We start from the raw sequence: 20,213 nt of genomic DNA, 5'->3' as shown, positions 1-20,213 counted from the left end.
GCAGAGAGAGAGGGAAAGAGAAGATCCCAAGCAGGCTCCACACTGTCAGCACAGAGCCCAATGTGGGACTTGATCCCACAAACTGGGAGATCATGACCTGAGCTGAAATCAAGAGTTGGGCGCTTAACTGATTAAGCCATCCAGGTGCCCCCATTTTTTTTTATTCTAGAAAGAAAGAGAGAGCACATGAGTGGGAGAGAGTGACAGGGGAGAGGGAGAGAGAATCTTAAGCAGGCTCCACACTCAGCATAGAACCTGATGTGGGGCTCGATCCCATGACCTTGGAATCACGACCTGAGCCGAAATCAAGTTGCTTAACCGACTAAGCCACTCAGGTGCCCCCATCTTAACCATTTCAAAAAAACTTTTTTTAATGTTTATTTACTTTTGAGAGAGAGAGAGAGACAGAGAGACAGAGGGCAACAAGGGCAGGGGCAGAGAGAGAGGGAGACACAGAAACCAAAGCAGGCTCTGAGCTGCCAGCACAGAGCCTGATGCGGGGCTGGAACCCACAAACAATGAGATCATGGCCTGAGCCGAAGTCTGGCCCTTAACCGACTGAGCCACCCAGTCACCCCTTAACCATTTTTAAATGTACAGTTTGGTTGTGGGTTTGTGCAACAGATCTCTAGAACTTCAGACGGGCTTTATTACTGCGATCATAACATTAGCACTCCAGTGCATGCTCACTGCTACTAGAAGAACTTTACATTTATTAAGTCATTTAATTTTCAGTGCAGCCTATGAGAGTAGGTATTTTTATTATCTCTCTTTTAGAGATGAGGAAACTGAGGTACACAGAGGTTAAATAACTTGCCCAAATTCATTCAGCTAGGAACTTGTAGAACCAGAATTCAAACACAGGAAATCTGGTTCTAGAATTTTTGCTGTTAATCTCCTGATGGGCCACTCCTGCCTGGCAATGGTCTGTTGTGGACAGCCAGCCACCTGTAACCCAAGCTAGAATGTTTTTTCTTCTCAGTATCTTTCCTGATGCCAGCGGCTTTCCTGATGAGCAGGCTTTTGAAGCCAGTAGAGCATACTGAGAAAGATGAGTTTTGGCAAGACAGGGCAAATGAGAGGGCACAGCGGGGCATTTTGTGGTTTCTTTCTGCCTTCAGGATGTTCTCAGGCTCCACCCAGCTATACTTGGAGGTAAGAAGCATGGAGCTACTGAAATCCTGGGCCAACTAGGCGAATCAGATAATCCTTAGTTTATGAAGGGGCTTGGGCCACAAAGTCACCCGGCGTCCCATGGTCCCACATTTTGTTTCTCTTGGGACCCAGAAGCCCACAAGAGTCTATTTATCAAAAGAGGAGCCTGCTGAAGGGGGCTAAGCTTCAACACCTCTTTTGGCCTCTGTGGGGACTCTCCTTCTGGGTCTTGCTTGCCACAGCCTCGTGGGTCACCCCAATTTGTCAAGCACTGTTGGATCCTTTGAGTCATACGGCCCCATTGGCAGATGTGTTGAATACAGCCAGGCGTGGCCAGAGAGCCCTTCTTGGTAGGAGACCCCCCAGTCACTGCAGGGGTGGGGGGGTCACTGCCTCCACCATCATGCTCCAAGTGCAGCCCTGGACCCTGCAGCATGGCTGGTCACCCGCACACTTGCCTGTGTCCACATCCACCAAAGCCCACTCACCACTGTCCTACCTCTTTGTGTCTGAGCCCTCCTGGGCACACCTACATGTCCAGGACTGTCATGTGCTTGATCCTAGCTGCAAAGGGATCTGGGACAGTGAGCACGGGGCCTTTTTGGTTCCTAGAATGGTTGGTGGTGGGTTCCATCTGCCAACAGACATAAAAAGAGGCATACGTGCTGTCCAGCCCCAAACAATGAAACACAAAACAACCCATCTCAAGGAGCTCTTGCGAAAGTTCTATGATTCACTACAGGAGAGTGTAGCCGTTATAGGCAAAGAGTCTGAAGCCGACTGCCTAGATTCAAATCCTAGACTCTGCTACCCACTAGCTGTGTGAGTTGGAGCAAGTTACTTCCCTTTTGTATGCTGTCACTTCCTTATCTGTAAAATGGGCGCAGTAAGAGTCTCCACTTCATAGGTTTGTTGTAAGGATTAATTAAACAAGGTAGAGGGGCACCTGGGTGGCTCAGTCGGTTAAGCATCCGACTTCGGCTCAGGTCATGATCTCGTGGTCCGTGAGTTCGAGCCCTGTGTCGGGCTCTGTGCTGACTGCTCAGAGCCTGGAGCCTGTTTCAGATTCTGTGTCTCCCTCTTTCTCTGACCCTTCCCTGTTCATGCTCTCTCTCTCTGTCTCAAAAATAAATAAACGCTAAAAAAAGTTAAAAAAAAAAATAAATAAATAAATAAACAAGGTAGAGCATGTAAAGAGCTTACGGAAGTATCTGGCACATAGTAAGCTTTTATGTGGATTGGGGTTCATTTCTTTTTTGTCTTTAAAGTGCTTAGAGCGATACCAAGGGTATGTTAAACATTTAATAAGTGATGTCTGTTTTTGTTGTTGTTGTCATTATGACCTATTTATTGCCTACTTGTCCAGGTGCTTCTATGGACCGTATCCTAGAACTGAAACTCCCAGGTAAAAACGCTGTGCACAATTTAACTTTTGATAGGTATTGACGAATCGCATTTGTTAATAAGGCACCAGTTGGCACTGTCACCCGTCTCCAGTGATGACCTTTTCTTCATGTTCTCACCATGACTGGATTTTAACCTTTTAAATTTTGGCTCAAGACACAAGAGTGTTATCATATTCTTTCACTATTTCAATTTTTAAATTATGTGTGTATTTCAAGCTTACTTAAAAAAATGTAAAAAATACATAATTGGTACATAAGGTGAAAAAGAAATATTGTTGCCTATAATCCAAGTCCTCAGAGGTAACCAGTGTTGGTTACATTTGGTAAGTTTGGTATGAACTTACAAGAACTACAAGAAGTTTTGTCTCTTCAAATGCTTTTCTACAAACATGTAACCTTATTTATTTGTTTGTTTGTTTGTTTATAGTATACATTTATAGTACATATTAAATTAGAAGTTATGTAATTATATACTACGCAATTATAAATTATAATTTAAATTAATTAGTTTAATATGTAAAGTAGTCAAACTAAATAAAACTATATGGTTTAATTAATTAATTTTATATATAGTTTAAATTGAATGGGTTCATACTATTTTCTGCCTCTTTCCCCCTCGTCCATATTTCTTGGATATCCTTCCACGTCCATGTGTATAAAATTATACATTATGGTTTCTTGGTGTTCATGTTATGGATGTTCCATAATATATTGAATTATTCCCCTACTGGTTGTTTCCAACCTGTCACTATTATGAACAAGGTTGCAGTGGACATCTTATTAATAGATTTGAATACTTGTCCATTTCCACAGAGTGGATCATCCAAGGTGGATTCCCACTGAAAATGCTGCCAGGTGCTGCTAAACTGCCTTCTGAAAATGTTCCACCATTTTATACTCTTGCCAAAAAATACAAGAGTGTCCTTGTCCCCACACCTCTTCCAACACTAAATGTTAACAATCTTCTTATTTTTGAAAATCCTGTCATGTTGTGTTTTAACAAGCATTTCTTTAGTTGCTAATGAGGTTGGGTATCTTTATTTATGTTTATTACCCATTTAACCTTCATTTTCGTATCCTTGGAATATTTTTCTATTGTGCCGATTGTCTTTTTCTGATTGATTTGTTGGAGATCTTTGTATACTTTTTTTCTTTTGTTTTCTAAGTTTATTTATTGTTGAGAGAGACAGTGTGAGTGGGGGAGGGGCAGAGAGAGAGGGAGAGAGAGAGTCCCAAGCAGGCTCCACACTGTCAGCACAGAGCCCAATACGGGGCTTGAACCCACAAACCGTGAGATCACGATCTGAGCCGACATTAAGAGTCAGAGACTTAACCGAATGAGCCACCCAGGTGCCCCGGAGATCTTTCTATATTAAGAGAGATTATCATTTTTCAGTTTAAGCCTTTTTAAACTCTGGTTTCTGAGCAGCCTTTTGATAAGGTGAGACAGGAAATCCCAAAATATCCCCTTTCCAAACAGCACTCTCCATCTTTCTACACTTGTGACCCTGGGGAAATTGCAGTGGAACAGCAGGTTAGATATGGTATATGGAAGACAGAGAGTCCAGGACATGCAGTGAGGCCCTTTCCCAGACCTTCCTCTGATTCCATGTAGAATGAAGACAGGTGTCCCAAAGCCTCAGGATTCCTGTCTCTTTGGGACACTGGAGGGAGTATCCAAGCTGCCTGCCCTTTTCCCAGGCAGCATCTTGGTGGTGAGGTGAGAAAATGTAGGCCCTGAGAAGGAGGGCAATTTGTTCCTGCCTGTCCTGAGCTTAGTAGAGAAACTGTGACTCAGAGATACGACTCCAGGGGCCAAAGGTCCTTCCAACCTCAAATAGAAGGGCTTTCATTTTCCTTTGGATTTTTTTTATTTACAGTATTATAACATGTCCAAAATGGAAGCTTGATTAGAGGTTTTGATGGCTTAATTTGGGCCATTAACCGAAACTGATGTAATTCTTTCTTCCCAGGGCTCGTAACTGAGAAGGTGCAAGCCAAGTGAGCCTCTGTAAAGGTGGAGACGATTGCATAAAAGCCTTTTTATGGTTCTCGTCTCAGCTCTTCTGGAGCCAGGCTTGGCACAGGAGGAAGGCTGGCACAGGAGGGGCCGGGGAGGAAGTCACAGCAAACTTCCCTGAGTCCCTGGGACTGATGTCGCTGTTACCTCCTCTAGACTCCAACACTGGGTTCACACCCACCTCACTTTTTCTTCTTGTAGGTTAGATATGTGACAAGATACATAATTTCTGTTGTAGTGAGATCCTCCTTCACTTAAACTTGAATCTATCTTCAAGGTAGATAGATACCCTTGCTTTCCTACAGATTAAACAGATTTAAGAACAATAGAGCGGCGCCTGGGAGGCTCGGTTAAGCGTCCAGCTCTGTTTTGGCTCGGGTCATCATCACACGGTTCGTGAGTTGGAGCCTCACATGGGGCTTGTGCTGACAGTGCGGAGCCTGCTTGAGATTCTCTCTCTCTCCCTCTCTCTTGACCCCTCCCCCTCTCACTCTCTCTGTCTCTCTCTCAAAACTAAATAAATAAACTTTAAAAAATGCATAAGAAAAAGAACAATAGAAAGGTATGGACCCTCTTCAGATCTTGATTCAAATAACCTGTAAAACAAAAACGTGTAAGACAAAAGGGGAAATTTGAATGTCTGATAATAGTGAAGACTTACTAATTTGCATAGGTGCGATTATGAGACAGTGGTTTAAAAAAAAAAAAAAAGATGGGAATGCAAGCTGGTGCAGCCGCTCTGGAACACAGTATGAAGGTTCCTCAAAAAACTAAAAATAGAACTACCCTAAGACCCAGCAATTGCACTACTGGCTATATAACCAAGGGATACAGGTGTGCTGTTTCGAAGGGACACATGCACCCCAATATTCACAGCAGCACTATTAACAATAGCCAAAGTATGGAAAAAGCCCAAATTTCCATCAATGGATAAATGGATAAAGATGTGGTATATATATATATATATATATATATACACACACACACACACACAATGGAGTATTACTCGGCAATCAAAAAGAATGAAATCTTGCCATTTGCAACTACGTGGATGGAACTGGAGGTATTATGCTAAGTGAAATTAGTCAGTCAGAGAAAGATAAATATTTTATGACTTCACTCACATGAGGACTTTAAGAGACAAAAGAGATGAACATAAGGGAAGGGAAACAAAAATAATATAAAAACAGAGAGGGGGATAAACATAAGAAACTCATAAATATGGAGAACAAACTGAGGGTTCCTGGAGGGGTTATGGGAGGGGGGATGGGCTAAATGGGTAAGGGGCTTTAAGGAATCTACTCTTGAAATCATTGTTGCACTATATGCTAACTATGATGTAAATTTTTAAAAAATAAAATTAGGGGCGCCTGGGTGGCTCAGTCGGTTAAGCGACTAACTTTGGCTCAGGTCATGATCAGGTCTGTGAGTTCAAGCCCCGTGTCGGGCTCTGTGCCTGACAGCTCAGAGCCTGGAGCCTGCTTCGGATTCTGTGTCTCCCTTTCTCTCTGACCCTCCCCTGTTCATGCTCTGTCTCTCTCTGTCTCAAAAATAAATAAACATTAAAAAAATTTTTTTAAATAAAAAATAAAATTAAAAAAAAGAATTCTAATCTTGAAAGGATGCTTATAGAAATATTAATGCAAGGAATAATACAGTGTCTCGTGTTGGCTTCAAGAAAATCTGAGGTAGAGGAGGGCTAGGAAGAAGAGTTGAAGCAGGTAGGGTTGTGAGCAGAGTTTTAGGGAAGATGGTGGTGTAACTGCAGGTTCATCATACTCTTCTATTTTTGTAAAAATTGGCATTTTTTGCTGAGAGAGAGACCTAGAGAGAGAAAGAGATCTTCCTCTCTCATTTGCCTTTCTTTTCTTCTGTCCCAAGAGATGGCTTTTTAAACACTTCCCTCTCCTTCGCATCTCCCTTGCTCTTAAATTTTTTTTTTTAACATTTATTTGTTATTGAGAAACAGAGAGAGAGCCCGAGCAGAGGCGGGGCAGAGAGAAGAGTAGACACAGAATCTGAAGTAGGCTCCGAGCTGTTAGCATAGAGCCAGACGTGGGCTCGAACTCACAAACCGCAAGATCATGACCTGAGCCGAAGTCTCAGCTCAACCGACTGAGCCACCTAGGCGCTCCAAGTCTTCCTTGCTCTTATTATCAGAGGCATGCCTCTGATAAAACCAAGCCATGCTTAGCACCTCAAGGGTAACCTCTGAGGCTGGAAGGTGAGAAGAGGACATCCCATTCCACAGAAATAAACTGTTAGTGGTGATCTTTCCAGCATCCGTGACAGGCCAGAAGGCGGCTATTTCTGAGTGCACTGAGGGTGGGCCGGAAGCCCTCCAAGTGCCTCTCAGATCACCCCCAGCCCTGGCAGAGGGCTTTTTTCCTCTCTCTGAGCTCTGTTGTTATTCTGAGTGCAGGCTTTGAACTCAGCATTGTTCAGAGATAGGGAGGTGCTGTGAAATTAGCGTGAGCAGCTGGTTGAATTTGTAAAACTCTGTTTCCTCTGATGTAATATGAAGAAAAAGCTGTTTACCTGTCCAGTTTGCTGTGGGCAGTCCCTGAGCTAACTGCTAGTGTGCAGGGCCCGGCCTGGCACCAGCCACACCTCCTAACAGGTCCTCAGTAAATGCTACTCCCTCCTGCACAGGGCGTGTCGTTGGTCTGTTAAAACCAGGAGAAATGAGCAGGACGTGGCTCAGGAACTGCTTAGCTGCGAAAAATCTCCACCTGTCCAGCCAGTCCCACACGAGGCCTCCGCAGGCTTCTGCCTTGGGTGCCACAGGCACCTTGGGTTGTGTGTTGGGTGTGTTCGTTCTGTTCGCGCTGCTCGTTTGCACACAAACCTGCACGTGTATAGACCAGACCACCCTGTCCAATCCCCGTTTACTCTCGGCCACCCACATTACCCCATGTCCTTCATTGCACTTTATTGGTAATGATGCTATTGCCTTGATTAGTGGCCATCTCCCTCCGCAAATCATCTCTATGACGGCAGAAACTGCCTTGTTTCCCACTCTGCCTACCAAACCTGGTGGAGGCCAAGACAGAATGAATGAATGACCACACACGCGTGTCTCTCCCAAAGGAGAGGGCAGGCAGGCAAAAAAATAAATAAAATAAATTAGTACCTTTATTTGGGGTTTTGATTACAAAAGTAATACACGCTTATTATTTTTTAAAATGTACAAGTGTCGGGGCGCCTGGGTGGCTCAGTCGGTTGAGAGTCTGACTTTGGCCCAGGTCATGATCTTGTGGTTTGTGAGTTCGAGCCCCGCGTCAGGCTCTGTGCTTGGAGCCTGGAGCCTGCTTCTGATTCTGTGTCTCCCTGTCTCTCTGCTCCTCCCCTGTTCATGCTCTCTCTCTCAAAAATAAACATTAAAAAAAAATTTTTTTTAAATGTACAAGTGTCTGGGGGTGCCTGGGTGGCTCAGTCAGTTAAGCATCTGACTTCGGCTCAGGTCATGATCTCACGGTTCATGAGTTCAAGCCCCACATCGGGCTCTGGGTTGACAGCTCAGAGCCTGGAGCCTGCTCTGGATTCTGTGTCTCCCTCTCTCTCTGCCCCTCCTCCGCCTACTCTTGTCTCTCTCTCTCTCTCTCAAAAATAAAAAAATAAGCATTAAAAAATAGATATATACAAGTGTCTGAAACAAAAGTAAAAAAATTATCCCCTTCCTTCCGTTGCCTCTCTCCAAAGATAACCATGGTTACACATGGACGTAGTACCTTTCCTGTAGCAGGGGGCATCCCCCACTCCCTCCACACCAGGAAGACCCCACTGTTCAGTTCAGGAGACACCTGCTTCTTCTCTCCCCATTCCCAAGAAAGTGTCCCTGAGAGTCCCCAGAAACAAAACAGCACAGCTTTCCACATTCCTTCTGGAGCTTCTTCCTCCCCACCACCCACACCCCTCCCAAGCCAAACAGAGCCAAACAAAACACCAAATGGCCTGGAGTGATTAGAAAAACTGTGAGCTCCAGAACCCAGGAACCTGAGAGGGGTTCCTGCTCGGCACCTACCTTGGCCTTGGCCCCTCTGAGCCTCAGCTTCTTCCTAAGTCAAAGGAGGATGATTTACCTACAAGTTTGGGGTGTGGCAAGGGTTAAGTGGGGGTGCCGTGGGCAAGGGCGAGTGTGACCAGGTGGTTCATTCAGTTTAGTTCTGCTTGATCCCTGATATCCTCCCCTCCACCCCCCCCCCCGCCCCCCCACCGGCCGGACTGGGATTGCTTCCCCATTGCTTTTGTTTTGCAAGAGATGAAGAACACCACTTTTTTTCCCTGTCTCTCTCTTTTTTTAATTTTTTCAAATGTTTATTTACATTTTGAGAGAGACAGAGCATGAGTGGGGGAGGGGCAGAGAGGGAGACACAGAATCCAAAGCAGGCTCCAGGCTCCGAGCTGTCAGCACAGCTGTCGAAGCTCAAATCCATGAACTGAGAGATCATGACCTGAGCTGAAGTCGGAGTCTTAACAGACTGAGCCCCCCAGGCGCCCCTCTTTTTGTCTCTTTTCTTTTTTAAATGTTAAATTATTCTTGGAGACTCTGACGTCATCTCCTCTCCTTTCCCTTCTCTGGGTTTAATCTTTCTTTCCTCACTACACCATCTTGCCAAACAGTGGTCTGTTTAAAGAGGCCCAAAGAAGTCTGGCAGAGACTGGAAGGAAAGGGGGGAACCAGCAGAGGGGCTCCATACCCCCTACGCCACAAGAATCTGCTTTCTGTCTGTAGATGATGGAGCAAAGCCAAAGTTCGGGCAGCGGTTACATAACCGCCTGGCTGTTCAGCTGCTGGCCTGATAACCTACCTCCTCTAATATTTACTGTGCTTTTTTGGAGCTTGAACCAGCAGGAAGGAACATGGGCCGCACCCACCCTCCTTTGGGGTGGGGGTGCCCAGTGTCAGGCATATGGCCTCCTGGGATTAGCAGACCTGGGCTGAGGTCTCACCCTCCCTGGGACTGCCCAGGGCAGGAAGCTTGTGGCCCTCCTCATATGCCTTCATATCAATCTGGGAGTCAGCCAGCTCCAGTTGGACTCTGGTTGGCTAGGGAAGGGCAGATCAGAGAGAGGAGAGAATGCATAAGTTCCTGAGAAGCAACATTAGGGATGCCTGAGCCACAATGAGGCTGACTGGGGTGGCCCATCATGGAAGCAAAGACGCCATGGGCCGTGGACCCTTCTACGACCAGCCTGAGCCCTCTCCCTGGGCTGCTTCCACCTGTAGCCCTGATTTGAATGAATTTTCCCAACCACCTTGCAGGCTGTGGAGGAAGCAGTAGGTAGGGGCTAGGGGTGCCATTCAGAAGCCACAGAGAACACCAGGTCAGGGTTCAGAGCATGGAAGAACCTACAGTCTGTGACAGAATGGTGCTTTGCGGTTCTTGTCTAGAATAAGCAAAATCACAGTTTCTTTGGGGGTGATGACTCAAGAACCTTTTTTTTTAAACGTTTATTTATTTACTTTAAGAGCACATACGCAAAAGGGGGAGGGGCAGAGAGAGAAAGGGAGACAGAAGATCTGAGGTGGGCTCAGCACTGAGAGCAGAGGGCCCGACGCGGGGCTCGATCCCACGAACCGCAAGATCGTGACCTGAGCCGATGTCAGACGGTTAACCGACTGAGCCCCCCAGGTGCCCCAGAACTTTTGACAAGGGGGTGAGGATGGGCTTTCTTTCTCTTTCAGATCTTGGTTGTAAGGCTACTTCAAGCCCCAAAGCAGGAAAGTAGAGGAGGTATGAGATGGGGTCTGAGGAGGAGGAGGAGGAGGAGGCCAGAGGCGCAGGCTGGAGGCAGGGTGAGGAGAGACAGCCAGCAGATGGGGAGGCCAGCCCAGGCGAAGAAGCAGCCCCCTGGGCCACCCCCTGGGGGACAGCTGCACCCACAAGGCTGACTGCGGCACATGCCTGGCTGATGGCATGATGGTGAGGACCCAGATGTAGGAAAGAGTCAGGGGAGTTGAGTGATATTGAGGAGAAGGGGGTAAGGGCAGCCACAGAGCATCTCCCTCTGGGTGCTCCCTTACCCACGGGAACCAGGAGGACAGATGCCCATCATCTGTCATACTGCAGCCCAGCTTTGTTCTTCCTTTCACTCCGGTTTGGAAACACCATGGATCTTTCCGCCGGCAGTCTCGAGACCAAACTTCGTCCCTTTCACTATCCAATAAAAACTTCACCCCATAGCTTTCATCCAAGATGAAAGTGGCTTCTGTAGACGCCGAGTCAGCAGGTTCCTAGAAGAAGCAAATGTTACCCCTGTCAGGCAGCCAGGTTTCAGGAAAGAGGGCCCCTTGACTTCACGATGAAAAACAAGTGGGGTGGGTTCCCTTGCCCAGCCCTTCGAACCCAGGCCTCTCTGGATTGGGGCAGCCCCAGAGAGAGTTAACAGATCAGGCCTCAACCTTGCCTTGGTTCTTCAGCAAGCACCTGTCATTTGCTTGACGGCTGTGTGGCATGTCCCTGGGACCCTGTACTAGCAGGCTAGGCAGCCCTGGTGGCTTTGAATCCTCCAGCTGGGGGACTCCTTCCTTCCTGGATGAATGAAACCCTGAGAGTCTTCTGACTTGTCACAGGCCAGTTAGGGACAGTGACATCATGCTGGACTGCTCTGGGGCCCTGCTACCCACCTAGGGAGCTGTATGAGGTACCCAGCCCAGAGATGGGGGGGGGGGCACTACACTTCCACCTGCCGGGATTTATGAGAGTAATGAGCGTGATAATGAGTGCTGCCAATTTTCCTTCCACTTCAAAGCTCAACAGGAATACACAAGTCAGGAGAAAGTGAAACCCGGACATGGGTCCTAGTTAACCCTGGTTCCTGTCAGGGCGGCCATGGCAGGAGGACAGGGTGGGCAGTTTGGGGGTGGGTAGGACTGTGCCTTTTGGAGCCTGGACGTCTGGAATCAGAGGGCAATCTTAGGAGAGAGCTGACCCTGACTGTGAATAGGAGCAGATGGGCCCACGGCCCTGCGTGGAAACAGACCCAAGTACAGAGATGAGCACTGACACAGGAACATGTGCGCTCATACGCTCGCGCAAACACACACACTCACGCACACAGGCACATATGCATAGTCCCACACAAGCAACACTCCGGCAGGCACAAACTCACTTAAGTACACACAGACATGCACAAGTCCAGACACACAGGAACACTCACACGAGCACGTATGCACACACAAAAACACACACACACACATACACACAGGCATACAGGACTGTGCACATACACAGAGCCACAAAGTATTCCCAGGCACCCACAAGAGATACACATACAGGTACAGTGCATATCTGTAAATGCACAGGCTCCTAGCACACACGCACGCGCACACACAGATACACACACACCCTGCAACTCAAACAGCAGCCTCCCAGGCCATTTGAGAACGTCCTGGCCAGCTGCCCTTGGTGGTTCACCCTGGGCTGCAGCCGGAGCCCTCCCCCTGCCCCGCCCCGCCCCCCAATTGGTTGTATAAATTCCTTCCCTTTGCCCCTTCCCGGGCACAGCGGCACAGCGTGCCTCGGACACCAGCCCGGCCTCTGTTTCTGCTCCCTCCTGACAGGCCAGTCAGGATCAAAGCATACCAGCAAGCAGCATGGGTAAGGAGGGGGCTTTCTGACAACCAAGTGCCGCCCACCCTGCCACAGGAAGTGGCAGAAAAGCTAGGTCGGGAGAGCTGGGTGGGGGGGCAGGCGCTGGACTCTGCTCCACTGGCGCCACCCAACCCCCACATCTCCCAGCTCAGCCAAAGTTTCTAGAGGGTGCCAGAAGAGGAGGGTGGAGGGGCTGCGGAGATGGGTGGCCCTGGACCCCCACCTGGCTTCTCAGCTGCAGCCCAGGCGCCTTTCTGCAGCTGGGAATATCTGGTGGGGCGGGAATACAGTGGGAGAACCTTTTGTCCCCGGCCTATCACCATAGGTGAATGACAGTCCTGATTTCAGCCCTGGGCCAGCTTCTTACTCCAGGAAGTAGGGAGCCCAGGCCTTTGGGGACAGATGGCTCTCCAGCCACCCGGAACCTGATCACTCTGGGACGGAAAGCGGAGCCCACACTCAGCCGCTGGGCGCCTATTCCAGTGCCTCCCACCCCTCAACCCACCCCCCAGTCCCCAAAGCCCTCCTGTTCCTCACTCTCAGGCTCCTAGAAGCTCCAGTGAGCTACCCTGTGTTCATCCTAAACCCACAGATGTTCAGAGATCTTGCTTAAGATGCTTAAGACAGGGCATTGTTTCCCAGAAAGAACACTGGTGCTCCTGGGGGCCTGGTGGGTGCATGGGCCTGACTGATTCTAAGAACTGCTGGGAGGGGGTGGGGACAGGGACAGGAAAACAGCACAGCCAGCAACACCTCCCTCACACCTTTATTTCTCTCTCCGTTCAGCTTTGCGGGTTTTGTGTCTCTGTCTTGAGGTCTTGGGAGTTTTGAATCTCTTTCTGTTCTGTGTTGGGCAACCTCCCTCCCCTCTCCCTCCCCTCCTGTGCCAAGCCCTGGCACAAGTCCCCTTAATCCCTTTGGACTGGACCTCTCACCCTGCCACACCCACCCAGCCCTCTCTATGAGCACCAACCACTGCCTGGGATTTCTGTCCCCAGCTTCTGGCACAGTCCTTCCCATATTTATACAACACTTCCTTCTCCTTTAAAGTACTTCTGAATACATTGGCTTATTTGACCTTCATGGGCACCTAGAAAAGAAGGTAAGATATTATTACCCGCTTTTAGCCAAAGCAGGGGAGAGAACATGAGAGAACAGACATCAGACCTGGAGCTTGAAACCAGGTTTCCGCACAAAACAATGCTGTTGCTGCCACCTGGGCCTCCTAAGTCACTTGGCTGCCATGAGTAGGGGACCTGGCTTCCCGGCTGAGGCCCGGCTGAGGGCCTCCAGGTACCATGGAGGCTCAACTCTGGCTACTCCTGCCTCCCTACTTGTGGCCCCCCAGCTGTCAGGGCAGTGGCCAGACCGGCCATGGGCTGCAGCAAGGAGGCAATGCCCCATCCTGTGATATCCACTCCGGGATTTCTTTCCTCCTACAGCTCCCTTTGTGCTAGTCCTCCCTCTCCCTCCTGGTCAGGCTCCAAACCCTGATGCCTGACACCTGGTCCTGGCAGCCCTCCTTCTCAGAGACTGATGTTGGTCCGGTAGATCCATGTGGCTTCTCTTGCCAGACTTCAGGGACAAGGAGGGCCACACCCTATAGCTCTGGTAGGTGGGCCTCTGAGCCCTCCAGAGCAGGACCAAACACCTAACGTTACAGATGCAGGAAGTGGGTGACACCCGGGGTAGAAACTGGTCTCTGCACATCCAGGTGGTAACAGCTCTGTGGCCCCAAACTTCAGCCTCCGATCCTTACCAGACCTTCGGAGAAGTAACCCAGGCTTTGGACAGCAGCCTGGGGTCAGGACCCAGAGGGGAGAAAGGCAGGAAGTGTCCCAGACCCTGGCAGAGACAGCTTTCTGGGAAGGGAGGTGAACAGGCACCACCCTCACTCGCTGAGGAACAGCCAGGCTTTGATGCGCTCCTGTCAGGCAAGCACAAGCTGCATACTTCACTCATTGCACCTTCTTGTTTCCTTCTAATAAAAGCCAATCGTGGTATTCTTATTACTTTCTTTTTACAGATGGTGTGGATGTTGAGGCTGGGGAGGTTAAGTAACTTGCCCCAAAGCTTCCATGGCTTGGAGCAAGTCCCAGTGAGCAGCCGGGACTGGGACGCAAGTCAATGTCATAGCCATTGTACCGCACAGCCTCTCCTGCCCCTCTCCTGGGTCCTGCTTGAGTGTCTGTCCACCTTCAGGTCATACCTGTGAAGGCTCTTCCTGCCACATGCACACATGCATCAGGGCTCTGAGGGCCGGGGAGGATGGTGGCGGTGACAGGGCCAGAGTCAGGACAGGACCTGGGCCAGAACGTGGTGAGATATGTGTTGCCACAGGTAGGGAAGGAGCCTTGACCCTGCAGCAAGTGACAGAGCCAACCTGCCTCATTGTTTTCACAGCTACAAAGTGTGAGAAGTGTGGACCGGGCTACCCTACCCCTCTGGAGGCCATGAAAGGTAAGTGTGCAGCATCTGCCAGCCTGTGTCCCCAGAAGGGAATTGTGCAAAGCCATCACCCTCTACTGATCCCACTGCCGGTGAGGGCAGGAGACCTGAGGCCTCAGCCTCGAGCATGCCCAGCTCCATGCCCATCATTCCTCTCCACCCTGCCATCCCCACTAACTGCTTTCTACCCTTTAGGACCCAGGGAAGAGATTATCTACCTGCCCTGTATTTACCGAAACACAGGCATTGAGGCCCCGGATTATTTGGCCACCGTGGACGTTGACCCCAAGTCTCCCCACTATTGCCAGGTGAGGTGCAGCTTGGGCACTGGAGTACCCTGAGTCCCCTCTCTAGCCCTGGCCCCGGCAATGCCCTTCCCCAGCCGCATCCTTCTTCACCCTCCTTGGGTACGGTTGTACAATCTGTTCCCTGCACAAGGGCACCCCCAAGGTACAGGACAACGATGAACACCAGCCTGTGCTGTGCTGCCCAGCCCAAGTGGGTCCAGGGATCCCAGTGGCATGGTCTGGGTGAGCACCACCTCCTGCCCCCTCTTCCATCCTAGGTCATCCACCGGCTGCCCATGCCCAACCTGAAGGATGAACTGCATCACTCAGGATGGAACACCTGCAGCAGCTGCTTCGGGGACAGCACCAAGTCCCGCACCAAGCTGATGCTGCCCTGTCTCATGTCCTCCCGCATCTATGTGGTGGATGTGGGCTCCGAGCCCCGTGCCCCAAAGCTACACAAGGCATGTTGCCTGCCTTTGTTGCTCAAGGATCTAACGGACACGCCACTCTGGGCACCCTCCAGGCCACAGGCCACCCCCCAGCCAGCTGCCTTCAGCTCTTGCACAGTGTCAGGGCTCAGCAGCAGGGGGAGGGGGCGGGACTTCAGAGGAGGGTTACCAAGGCCTGCGGGTGGTCACCATATAGAATCATGGGGGTGGGCACCAGAAGGGTTGGGAGGAGCTTTTTGTTTTGACTCTGAGAGAGTGAAGGAGCCCTTTCTCCCCCAGCCAATTATGAGCCGAGGACTTCCCTCAGGCAGGAGCCTCTAACCACCCCTCCCAACACGTGGTTGAGTGCCATCTTTGTGCCTTGATGCTGGCGATAGCCCAGCAGGGGAGGAGCTTCTGGTCTCACGGACTCATGGTGCCTTCAAGACAGATAATGGGAGAGAAGTCAGTGCTTTCTGCCTGTGGAGTTAGTCTCTCAGACTCTCCCTTGCTGCTCTGCAGAAGCTACCAGACTGAATCTCTGCCATGTTCCCCCTGGGAAAATTGTGTTCATGTCTTAAAGGAAAAAATATGATGGTGTCAGCAGATAGGAGTGGGGGAATGGGGGAGTCACAGGTGGGTCCCCCCAGCCCTATAACATTCCGACGCCATTCCTTACCCATATCCAGGTCATTGAGGCTGAAGACATCCATGCCAAGTGTGACCTGGGCTACATCCATACCAGCCACTGCCTGGCTAGCGGGGAGGTGATGGTCAGCTCCCTGGGAGACCCCAAGGGCAATGGCAAAGGTACCTGTTGCACTGTAGGTACATCTGTGGGGAGAACAGCTCCCAAGCTGAGACAGAGGGATAGAATGACCTTCCAGGGAGAACCAGAGGGCTGGGTCTTATCCAAAATTTAAACTATAGTCAAGGAACTTCAGTCGTTTCAATGATTTCTATAAAGATGAAACTTGAATGACAAATTCACTTAGAAATTACAGTCAGAACAGTGCACTATGTTCTGGGGGACTATGACATGACCCCGGAAAACACAGACATTTAATATCAGCCTTTACGAATTCATGGGCAAGTCTCACAGTCCGTGGGGTCCTTAACCTTCACATCGGCACTCTCATTTATGGTGCTGTCTTAGCTAATACTTACACAATGTCTCCCGTGCGCCAGGTACAACCTATGAGGTAGGTGTGCCTAGCATCTCTGTTTTCCAGATGAGAAAGCCGGGGCACAGGCTGGGTAAATAACTTAGCCAAAGTCATACAGCTAATAAGCTGTAGAGGCAGAATTCAAACCCAGCAGTGTGGTTCCAGAATCTATGACCTAATCACCACACTGAGCTGTTTCTCTCTGAACCTTACCTATTCCATCTGAGGGCTTGGAGTGGAACACCAGTTCCTTCTCAGAGGTAGGAGGAATGTGACCCTCCTAGGTTTAATACCACTGAGGAGTTGACATCTAGTTGTATTTGCAAAGGACTATCAAGGCGTCATAACACACTAAGCAAGGGAGGACATGTTAGGCATTCACAGTGAATAACGAGTATATGCAATTTGTCTGCTCTAAAAAAAATACAACTTAGTGAGCAGAATGGAGCCTAGCCTCTGGAAGGAGTCCACACTGAGAGAGAGGCTGGGCAAGAGAGCCACAGCCTTCTGAGTCCCAGACTCTCGGCTCAAGGGGACAGAAATGTCCCCTGTGGTCTAGGACCAGGATGAAGTTGACGGGAGGTAGGGGCACCAGAATGAGTCCCCACCTCCCACCTGGTCCCCTGGATGGAACCCTTTGGGCACCTGAATTGAAGGAGCTAGCAAATCCAGGGGGAGGAAGGGGCACCATGAAATGGACTTGCAGCCCCTTGGACGTGCCTGGGGGCAAGGGTTGGATAAGGCTGGCATCTCCACTGTCGCTACCTGCCACTTTACTTCCTTCACTGTTCAGGGGGTTTCGTGCTGCTGGATGGAGAGACATTCGAGGTGAAGGGAACATGGGAACGGCCTGGGGGCGCTGCACCCATGGGCTATGACTTCTGGTACCAGCCTCGACACAATGTCATGATCAGCAGTGAATGGGCGGCTCCCAATGTCTTTCGAGATGGCTTCAACCCCGCTGATGTAGAGGCAGGTGAGACTTGTCCCCCATAGGCCAGTAGGAGCCTGGGCACACACACCCCTACTTTCTGCTTGAAAACCCCTCTTCAGGTCTCCTACTTCTCTCCTGTGAACCCGACTCTTGGGGTGATTGATGGTATAGGACTCCCTGAGTACTCCGGCTTGCTCAAGCATCCTTCTTATCCCTCCAACCGGTTTTTCAACCTTATGCCCTGGGTTGTGCCCCAGCCTTCACTCATGCTGCCCTGCCCTGATCCTGAGCCCATCCTCTGGCCCCATCCCTTCCCCAGGGCTGTATGGAAGCCATTTACACGTGTGGGACTGGCAGCGCCATGAGATCGTGCAGACCCTGCCCCTGCAGGACGGGCTCATCCCCCTGGAGGTCCGCTTCCTGCACAACCCAGACGCAGCCCAGGGCTTCGTGGGCTGTGCCCTCAGCTCCACTATCCAGCGCTTCTACAAGAATCAGGTGCCTCGTGTCCTCTGGCCCTCTCCTCCCAGCCATCCATAGCCATGAGGCACCCCTCTCTCTAGGGCTGACCCAAGCCCCTCTGCCTGGCTCCGCTAGCCCTATTTCTCCAGGAACAAAAACCAAGGCTGCTTGTCCCATCTCTCTTCTCCCCTGAATCCTAAATTCCTACTCATTCATTCAAAAAACGTCTGTGGGCTTCTATGTTAGGCACTGTGCTAAGTGCTAGGAATGTAGTGGTGAAGGAGACATCATCCCTACCTTAAGGGTCTTGCACAGGAGTTAGACCCAAGTGGCAAGAGGGCCCTCCATCTGCTGTCTCACTGCAGACAGCAGGCTCTGGGGAGACCCAGATGCAACCCCAAGTCCCCAACCTAACAGGCTCACCTCTCTGCCTAACCCCACCGTCCACCTCCCGACACAGGGAGGTACTTGGTCAGTGGAGAAGGTCATCCAGGTGCCCCCCAAGAAAGTGAAGGGCTGGATGCTGCCCGAAATGCCCGGTGAGTGTCCAGGGGACGTTGGGAGTCAGAAGGCTGATTCCTGGCCCCGGGGAACAAAAGTCCTTACAGCCTCTGAATGGCACCCCTGCCCCAGGCCTGATCACCGACATCCTGCTGTCTCTGGATGACCGCTTCCTCTACTTCAGCAACTGGCTGCATGGGGACCTGCGGCAGTATGACATCTCTGACCCTCAGAGGCCCCGCCTCACGGGACAGGTGGGGTGCTAACACGATGGGGGAGAGAGAAGGGGGAGGAAGAAGAAGGCTGGGGATGAGGTGGACGGTAGGAAGTGGCTGGGGGATGATCAGGGAGGTTCAGGAATAGCAAAAATGCAGACTGAGGGGTGGCACAGGCCAGGACTGTGGGCAGCCGTGGCCACAAGTGAGGGAGTGTGGGCACACTGACTGAGGCACCCTGCTCTTCCTGCGATGTCCTCACCTCCCACCACCGTCCTCCTTTCTGCTCTGTATCCCCCCACCCAGCTCTTCCTTGGGGGCAGCATTGTTAAGGGAGGGCCCGTGCAAGTGCTGGAGGACCAGGAGCTAAAATCCCAGCCAGAGCCCCTGGTGGTCAAGGTGAGGATCTACCCCCAACATCCACCCCTCACCCGCACACCCCCACCCTCCACTCCAGCTCATGGGTACCCTCATATCCATGCTGGAGAAGTATGGGGTGGGGGCATGCTCCATGATCCCTCTCCCAGGACCCATGTGTTATCACGGGCCCTGACCCCTGATTTTCCCAAGGGGAAACGGGTACCCGGAGGCCCTCAGATGATCCAGCTGAGCCTAGATGGGAAACGTCTGTATGTCACCACATCTCTGTACAGTGCCTGGGACAAGCAGTTTTACCCTGATCTCATCAGGTGAGAAGCAGACAGCCTGGGCTCCCCTCCCCAAGTCCTCCTTTCCCAGAAGAGTCTGGTTTCCTGAACACTCCTTGGGCACCCCACCCGCCTCCGCCATACAGGCCCTGCTCCTTTCTTAGGACCCACCCCTGCGTCACAAACTCTTGGGGGAAAGGGATGGCCACCCCTGACCTCTTTCTTACCCCCTCCCTCTTTCTGCCAGGGAAGGCTCTGTGATGCTGCAGATCGATGTAGACACAGTAAAGGGAGGCCTGAAGTTGAACCCCAACTTCCTGGTGGACTTTGGGAAGGAGCCCCTAGGTCCGGCCCTGGCCCATGAGCTCCGCTACCCCGGGGGTGACTGCAGCTCTGACATTTGGGTCTGAAGTCCACCCCGGGTAGCCCCATCCCACATCTGAGCCCTCACTTCCTCAGACACCTGGCTTCATGCTGCTCCCTCTTGGCCCCCACGCCTTGGCAGATAGTCCCACCAAAGCCAAACAGAGGCTATTGGGACGTATTGAGTGGTGTCTTCATTTACTGACTACCTGTTGCATGTTGCTCACTGGCTGTTTTTACACAAACTCTTGGAAATTGCTTTACCAAGAAATAAACTATTGAACCTATTTCTTAGACCACCTTGTCTTTGGGGGCACAGTCTGTGACCCCGCTTCTGCCAATCCTTTGTATTTTGTATGGGAAAGTCCTGACGAGGACTCCGGGGGACTGACTAGTTCACACCAGGGATTACAACATGATACTGAAGGTGCCCAAATCTCACTTCTATGGCCAGACAGAATGTGAAGACTTTGGAGGTGGTTGTCACAAGGAGACCTGAGGGGACAGAGTGTCTACTGGTGTTCCTAAACTTCACTGTTTTTTTCAATCCATCCTCCACAGCCTGGAGGCTTTTAGGCCC

The 20,213-nt window shown here is 50.6% G+C and overlaps 1 protein-coding gene and 1 long non-coding RNA gene across 9 annotated transcripts in view; one reads left to right on the top strand and one right to left on the bottom strand.

The window, feature by feature from the left end:
- Positions 1 to 908: 908 nt before the first annotated feature.
- Positions 909 to 19,920, top strand: SELENBP1 (selenium binding protein 1). 3 transcript variants are annotated; one of them, XM_019837842.3, is made up of 13 exons: positions 909 to 1,155; positions 2,522 to 2,560; positions 14,583 to 14,639; positions 14,823 to 14,935; positions 15,193 to 15,378; positions 16,035 to 16,155; positions 17,305 to 17,487; positions 17,765 to 17,943; positions 18,368 to 18,446; positions 18,541 to 18,662; positions 18,930 to 19,022; positions 19,194 to 19,312; positions 19,518 to 19,920. In XM_019837842.3, the coding sequence occupies exons 2-13, from the start codon at positions 2,530 to 2,532 to the stop codon at positions 19,678 to 19,680; spliced, it is 1,446 nt and encodes a 481-aa protein (XP_019693401.1). In that variant the 5' UTR covers positions 909 to 1,155; positions 2,522 to 2,529; the 3' UTR covers positions 19,681 to 19,920. The 3 variants fall into 3 exon arrangements, with proteins under 3 accessions (XP_019693401.1, XP_003990668.1, XP_019693399.1); XM_003990619.4 differs by lacking the exons at positions 909 to 1,155; positions 2,522 to 2,560 and adding an exon at positions 12,032 to 12,185; XM_019837840.3 differs by lacking the exons at positions 909 to 1,155; positions 2,522 to 2,560 and adding an exon at positions 14,173 to 14,498.
- LOC102901665 overlaps positions 9,098 to 20,213 on the bottom strand; it is a 34,149-nt gene continuing 23,033 nt past the window's right edge. For 5 of the 6 annotated variants that reach the window (XR_006583039.1, XR_006583040.1, XR_006583037.1 and 2 more), the window contains 2 exons: positions 13,153 to 13,269; positions 10,080 to 10,819 (listed from right to left, as the gene is read on the bottom strand). This is a non-coding gene — a long non-coding RNA (uncharacterized LOC102901665). Of the gene's footprint in view, positions 10,820 to 13,152; positions 13,270 to 20,213 lie in introns of all 6 variants that reach the window. The other variant, XR_006583036.1, reaches the window with a different exon arrangement.

The sequence above is a fragment of the Felis catus genome, chromosome C1, assembly GCF_018350175.1.
Source record: "Felis catus isolate Fca126 chromosome C1, F.catus_Fca126_mat1.0, whole genome shotgun sequence".
Lineage (NCBI taxonomy): Eukaryota > Metazoa > Chordata > Mammalia > Carnivora > Felidae > Felis > Felis catus.
This window is presented reverse-complemented; position numbering and strand designations above follow the sequence as displayed.

Coding starts and splice junctions, on each gene's coding strand:
- SELENBP1 (XM_019837840.3), top strand. CDS start 14,411: ATGCACACATGCATCAGGGCTCTGAGGGCCGGGGAGGATGGTGGCGGT. Junction 14,640..14,822: donor CCCTCTGGAGGCCATGAAAG/GTAAGTGTGCAG, acceptor TCTACCCTTTAG/GACCCAGGGAAGAGATTATC. Junction 16,156..17,304: donor CCCCAAGGGCAATGGCAAAG/GTACCTGTTGCA, acceptor TTCACTGTTCAG/GGGGTTTCGTGCTGCTGGAT.